We start from the raw sequence: 7,247 nt of genomic DNA on the forward strand, positions 1-7,247 counted from the left end.
AGCGAGCCCTGGTGCAGTGGGTGGAGCTACCTCCCTGCCTTGGCCCTTTAGATACTTTGACTGTTTCTTGATGTCTTTGGAAATTTTTCTCCATGTTGGCTAGCCTTGAAAAACTCAAGGGAAGGGGCACAAGGACTTGAAGGGCCTCTCCCCCCTACACAGCTTTCAGAGACTTAGGCCCTATGTTTGAAGGTCTAAGGCCATTTCTGAGGCATCTTCCTCAGCACTCTCCCACTCCAGTGCCTCCTTGCTTAGGTCTTAGGGGTGGCAAACTAGGGATAGCAAAACTTGTTGACAGCTGCTTTTGTCTCTCAGGTCCACTGAAGGTGTATATTACTGAGTTTAAATAGGCAAAGGTTCCTACTAAAGTTACTTTTATTCATACATTGCATGAAATGGAGAAAATAACAAGTGTCAAAACCATAGAATTATCTTTAAAATTTGTACATGGGCTGCTTTGGGGGAAAGGGCAGCTGAAGATAGAGGTTGCCAGGCCTTCCTGCTCAGGTCATCCCTTGGCACAGCCACCTCCTGTCCTCCTCCTCCTTCCTATACTAGGACCATCATGACCTTGTTCCTGTTTCTGGACCACTGGCTGGCTTTGTAAGATGATGATATTTATACTCTGCCAAGTGCTTTCACACTATTTGTCTCAGATAATCCTTTCAGCCACCTTGGGAGGTCCTTGAACCTGTTGTTGATTCCAGTTCTTCCAGTGGCTAATTCTGGACTTATCAACAAGTCACATGAAATTGCCATGTTCCTAGGTCCCCACAGTCCTCTATGTCAAACTGCATTTCTGTGTTTGCAGCAGCTGGGGTATCCTCCAGTGGCCTCCCCAGTGACATCGCTGTGGTCTCTGAGTTCCTCCTCTCTATAATCTCTTTTCTGTGCTAAACATATTGTTCAGGTGATTGCCTCAATTTTGCTCTTCAGTCTTTTCCTCCCTGATGCTATTTTTTTTTTAAAGTGTAAATCAGCCCATATCCTTCATTCTGTAAAACCAAGGTTTTAAGAGCATAACCCTGAGAGTTTCCTGTAGGTTGGTTGGTGTCTTCTGGAGGTGAGGATGTCCTCAGTGTGTCTGATCATTTACCTAAGCCATTAAATTGGAGCTACCCTTGGGAGTGGGGTACCAGGGACTCTGGGATCCCCTTTCCCTCATGTTTGGCATGTTCTGCTGCAGACCCCCGCCTTCCTCCCATCACTTTTTCCCCAGAGCCACCTTTCAGGTGTCTTAGTGAGGTGACGATCAAGTATGAAACTACAACTGCCACAGGATGTTCTGGCAGTCCAGAAAAGCTCTTCCAAAGCTTTTCTGGAAAGCGGGAAACCTCAGAGCACAGTGGTTAAGGGTGATCTTGTAGACTATCTTCCCGGATTCAAATCCCAATAAGTATATTTATCAATTACATGACTTAGGGCAAGTTTCTTAGCCTTTTGGAGCCTCTAGTTCTTCATCTGTAAAATGGGATTGAGATTAGCTCTTCCTCATGTGTCTATGAAGGTTAAATGTGAACCAGGCATATCAAGGACTTGGCACCTTGCCTCACACTTGGTAAGGCTCAAAATAGGGCTGCTTATTATATCCTGCGGGGCACTGCTTGGCTTCCAAATCCGGGGTCTGAGAGTCTCTGAGTAACCACCTGTTGCCTTCTTTCTATGCAGGGTATCAAAAAACCATTCACTGAGGTCATCCGAGCCAACATCGGGGACGCCCAAGCCATGGGGCAGCAACCCATTACATTCCTCCGACAGGTGAGCTGGCCCTCAGGAGCAGACGCTGCTGGGAGATCTGGAGGCTGGGAGAGGCCAGCACGGGCTTGTAGGACCATCCTCTGCCTCCTTGTCCTTCCAGCCCCTCAGGACACAATAGGCACCAGAATTTTACAGGGAGGCGCCACTGAAGTAGCAGCCCCCTTCAGGGCCTGATGTCTTCTGGGTTTCTCCCTTGGCCTCCTCATCCTCAAGGCAGTTGAACATTCCTAAACCCATTTCAGGGTTGTTCTGGCATGGGGGGGCTCCCAGGGAGGCCCTTCCATGGTGCATGGTCCCGGATGCTGAGTTAAGAGTTTGGTTGGGGACCAGCAGATGGCTTAATGGTTACATCGCTATTCTCCCATGTAGTTGATCACGGTTGGAGTCCCAGACCTGGCGGCTTAAAACTCATGCCGAGTACGTGTGCATGTGTGTCCAAGATGCCGAGCGGAGAGTAGAGAAGGAATTGCGATGTGGTCATTCCCCCTGGGAGTGATTTCTCGCTTTCTATCTCTCTATCTCTCTCTGTCTCTCTGGGGAGCCCACACACCCTATATTAAAAAAGAAAGTCTCTCTTAAAAAAGAGTTTGTTTGGTGAAGGAAGGCATTAGAGGGGCAAGCAGTAGCCCCAGGAGAGAAAGAGGCCCAGTGGGCCCAGAGGTGGTGTGTAGGGCTCGAGATTCAGCTTCTCAACCAAAACCCTTTGAGTATTCACTCTGCCACTGATAAGCTTGGTGGCTTCGAGCAAGTGGCGATAACCAGGGCCGTACTTTGAAAGACAACTGGGAACTTTCCCTGGCCCAGCAGGAGGGTGCAGGGGATGGCAGACACCAGGGGCTTTTGCTCTCTTGGCTGCCTCCAACATGACCCAGCTCCCTCGGGGCTCCAGAAGTTTTAGAGTTTCAGTTTGAGCACCAACCACAGGACATGCATGGACCGACACTGAGGGATTGTGGGGCTAGAGGGGGGGAAACAGGAGAACACATGGGGAAGCCCAAATAAGCTGGGAGACCCAATGGCTGAGAGCTTTTTCTGGGAGGAGGACTGAGCCTATTTGGCACCCAAGTTGGTTCTAGGTGTGATTGAGGTTTCACAGGCTGGTCCATAGGGATGTTGAGGACTGGGCTCCCTAATTCCCTTTTTCTTGTCCTGACCCTGAGGTAGAAGGGTGCTCTGGGGTGGGGTCCCTGAGGTAGTTCACAGAGTAGTGGCGAGAGGAACAGAGGCTGCCACTGGTCTGAGGAATGTCCACTGTGTGGCCATGCTGCTGACCCTCAGAGCATGCCCACTGCCCAGGGATATCAGGGTCCTCAAAGCTGCACCCAGAATGGGGAAATGAATCAGACCAGACAAGGAGAAGGAGGAGACAGAACAGAGCAGCTCTACCTGATAAATGGAGGCAGGAGGAGATCAGAGGCCCTGACGCTCCTGGAAATAGGAACCTTGGAGGGGAGAGGCTGAACGTGGTCTCCCAGCAAAGGCTCCCCATGCACACCTGGGTACAGGTGATGAACAGGCTCCAAAACAAGCCTTAGCCTCTACTGGCTGGCAAGTGTGTTCCCAAATCCAGCCTCACCTCTGGACATAGCAGCTCCAAGCCTCCCTAGCCCTCACACGTCTCCTCTGATCTTCACAAGTGTGGCTGGGGGAGGGCAGGCCGAGTCACAGCCTGTTGTGCAGATGAAGGAAAGCCAGGCTCGCAGAAGCCTGGTGACCGCCGAAGTCACCTGGCTGGTGTCAGAGCTCAGAGCCCTGACCCCCCTCAACCTCCCAGGGCCCTTGGCTCAGCTCCTAGAGTGCCAGCTTAGACTTGCCCAGTGAGCTGGGGTTTACTACCACTTTTTGCACACATCTCCTCGCCTGATCCTCTTAATTTGTGTGGTTAGGGTGATTTTCTCTGCTATAGAGATGAGAAAGCTGACCTGGTTTTTAGATGGCAAAAAAGTGAGGATGGGGAAGTCCAGGGGAAGGGGACCCAGTGTGTGGGGTGGGGGGACTTGGGCTGGGAGAATGGTGGAGGGGGCTTCTGTGCAGCTCTGCTCCTGTCAGCTGCACTTTGGCTGCCCACTCATCCCTCCCACTGCTCAGGAGATCCCTGGTTCTTGGGTGTTGGGGTGTGAGCACTGTCCTTTATGGAGGACGTGGAATCAGGGCTGAACAGCAGCCTCAGTCTGCACCTCAGCACCTCTCCTGGCAGCCCATTCCTGAGCCCAGGCCTAGGTCACGGTGCATCTGGAGCACCCATGGCTCTCGGCGTTTCCCCTTCTACTGCTAAGCTGTGTCCCCCACCTCTGAGCTCTGCTGTAACCCTGTCCCTTGGAGTCACTATCCTCCCACTGTCCCCTGCCCCATGTCCTCTGTACCCCTGTAGGGGTGCTGGGAGCCCAGCCTGCGCCTTGTTCCCCCAGGTGATGGCACTCTGCACCTACCCAAACTTGTTGGACAGCCCCAGCTTCCCAGAGGATGCTAAGAAACGAGCACGGCGGATCCTACAGGCTTGTGGCGGAAACAGCCTGGGTGAGGCTCCAACTTGCAGGTCCCCAAGGGTGTGACAGTGTGGGCCTGGGTCGTGTGGGCCTGGGCCGAGGGCTGTGCTTGTGAGTGAATGTGTAAATGTCAGGGGAGGCAAATGGCAGAATAGTGGAAAACAGAGCTCCTCTTCTCACCGTGCTGTGGGCCTCTTACTGAGCTGCTGGTGTAAATACCATCTTTTGGTGGGTGGGGCACTTTAGGTGCATGTGAGGATATTTTGCTGGTTTAGGGTTTTACACCTGGTGCCAACTGTGACAGCTAGCTTTCCTTCGAATAGCAGAAAGCGTAACCCAGTGATTATCCTCTGCTGAGTGGAAGTACAGTGCCCAGCCTCGTTTTGCATTCTTGTCTCTCTCTGACCCTCCAGCTCAGGACTCTTGTCCCTGCCTCTTCTAGGAGGAGGTGGCCAATTACTGGGAAAAGGAAGCTCCTCAAGATTCCTCCAGCCCCCTTTGTATGGCTTCCTCCAGTCTGAAGTGCCAGTTCCCCTCTGTTTTCATTGCACCCCCTTGCCCCCCCACTCCCTTACAGTCATGCAGTCACTCCTCTGTGCTGACAGCCCACTCTCAGCTGCCTGCTTTCTGGCAGAACACCGGCCCCCAGGGCTCTGTGGGAGGAGGACCTGGAATTTGGCCCCTGTAGATCTGAAAATGATATTCTTTCTCCTCCCCTGCTGAGATGGATTTCCAGCCGCAGGGCCTCTGGCTCTTTGTTCTCATCTCATTTTCTTTCTTCTGTTTGTTTTTGCGCAATTCCTTTGTCCAGTGCCTACCCTGGAAATCCTGCTTCCCTCACTCTGAAGAAACCAGTGGTTCCTAGGGCTTTCTTAAGACACGTGCCCTAGTGTTCTAAAACATTGAGCAAAGAGTGGCTTGCTCAGCAGCCCCCGGCCTGTCTGTCAGCTCTCTGCCTTTCTCCCCATGTGTGACTGTTCTATCTCTTTATTTTATGTTTCTCAGAGCCCTGTGCTTACCTTCCTGGTTGGCGTTCCCTCCCAGCCCTCTCTCTGAGTCTGGGCACTGTCCTTGTGTCGCTGTCAGGAAGGGGCCAGTTGCCCCTTGCTCTCCTGCCTGCCAGCCTGGACGGGGTATGGGCTAGCATCTATGTGCAAGGCCTAAATCCCAGACTGGCAGAAAACGGCCCAGTAGCCCAGGGGCCCGGCTCCTACAATTCCTGCCTGCACCCTCTGCCCAGCCCATGACTGAGGGCCTGAGACTGCTGGAAGCCCTAGTTCAGTGGGGTGTTGGGGGACAGGGGGACGGGTACAGGGGGAGATTACCTTATGTGTGTCTGATGTGAATGTCTAGGAAAGCGGTGGGAGTTTTGTTCCACTTTACTAAGCCTCACCAACAGGTGTTTGCAACTCACATCTGCATCAGGGTTGGGAGGCTGTTTCCATGTGAGTTCCCTCTTGTGGGTGTTACAAGAAACCAGTTGGCCTTTGCATTGTGTTGTTTTATTTTGTTTTTTGTTTTTTTTTTTAATTTGCCAGAGGGTGCATGCGCTGACCTGAGAGAGATGGGAGAGATGACCAACCCCCCATGGGGACTGGTCACACTGTGGGTCTGAGACTTTAACCATGTAGTCAGTCAGCTGCCTCAACTACCACATCACTGTCCGGCCCTGGCCTTTGAGGTTTTACAACCCACAGCAGATGTAGCTCCAGGAACTCATGAATATAGGTGGGCTCTGACCTTTTCTCATCCTTGAACTAGGAAGTACTTTGTATCACCTCCTTGGCCTGCAGGGAGAGTGACACATATGCTAAAGCTCCTTGTTAGGTGTGGTGAAAGGCCTGCCCTGCGGGATCATTAGCAGGCCCTGCCCATTGCAGGGGGGAGGCTGTGCGGTCCCTCCCCTGATCAGAGACATGAGAGTGTTACTTTCTGTCAACTAGACCTTGGACAGCCTGAGCACTTTCCTGCCCTAGAAGTACATGGAAATCTTCATGGAACATGTGACTGTGCCTCAGGGCCAGTGTGACCCAAGCAGAGATTATTACGCCATCTGCTGGTCCCTCAAGTGGAGATTATTAAATTTGGATACAGACTCTTGAAGCTTCATTCATGTGTTTTTATCACGCCCTTTAAAATGATTTTCTGGGGCCAGCAGGTGGCATGGTGGTTAAGGCCCTGGACTCCCATGTGACCCTTCACAGTTCAAGTCCCAGACCTGGAGGCTTGCTTTCTCAGCCTCCACCACCACCCCCGCCCCAGTCAAATTGGAAATAAATAGATAAATAAATGAAATAACTTTTTATAAAAAGTTGGATTGTTTTCCTCTTTAGTCATGATAGAGCACATGCACATTGGAGAGAGAGAGATGAGCATTGTCCATCGGGTCTGGTCACAGTGTGATCCCCTTCCTCCAGTCTGTCAGATCTTGGATACTCATGCATGCACCTAGCTTGTTTCAGGCTGACTGGGTGAGGGAGTTGAACCATTGTTGCCATGTGGGATCAGCTTCTCTTAAAGAGTGCAATACCACCATGCCATAGAGCCAGCCCCCAAATGATTTCTTACTAGGGCTTCATTTATTTTCTGTTTGATGAGTAATTCCGTTTTCATATTGTGTCCTTGATCTTAAATTAGATTGAGGAGAAACCTAGCACACACCTGGGGAGGTGGGAGCCCATGTGCTCTTGCACATACAAGGATGGGTTGTTATCCAGCCTCTCCCTGTGCATACACCACATACCAGGTGCTATTCTAGACACTGGAGAATGAAGTGTAAGGAGTGTCTGTGTTTATGAAGCTCACCATCAGAATTGGGAGAAATAAACATTAAAACAAAGTCATATGAACACATATTCCCTAGTTTTCACAAGTTCTTGGACACAGGGCAGAGAGTTAGGATTCTAAGAAGGGATTTCATTGTAGAGGGAGGGCTTCAGAAGAAAATGGCATTCAGACTCACATGGGATGAGTGAGAGAACCTGAAAATACTTCCCAGATAGG

At 51.2% G+C, this 7,247-nt stretch overlaps 1 protein-coding gene across 1 annotated transcript in view; it reads left to right on the plus strand.

Annotated features, from left to right (window-relative positions):
* GPT2 (glutamic--pyruvic transaminase 2) overlaps positions 1–7,247 on the plus strand; it is a 46,877-nt gene that overhangs the window by 7,020 nt on the left and 32,610 nt on the right. The window contains exons 2-3 of the mRNA XM_006170464.2: positions 1,669–1,758; positions 4,167–4,275. Of these exons, the coding sequence (XP_006170526.1) occupies positions 1,669–1,758; positions 4,167–4,275 (199 nt within the window). The remainder of the gene's footprint in view (positions 1–1,668; positions 1,759–4,166; positions 4,276–7,247) is intronic.

Source organism: Tupaia chinensis, unplaced genomic scaffold, assembly GCF_000334495.1.
Source record: "Tupaia chinensis unplaced genomic scaffold, TupChi_1.0 Scaffold148557_1, whole genome shotgun sequence".
NCBI lineage: Eukaryota > Metazoa > Chordata > Mammalia > Scandentia > Tupaiidae > Tupaia > Tupaia belangeri.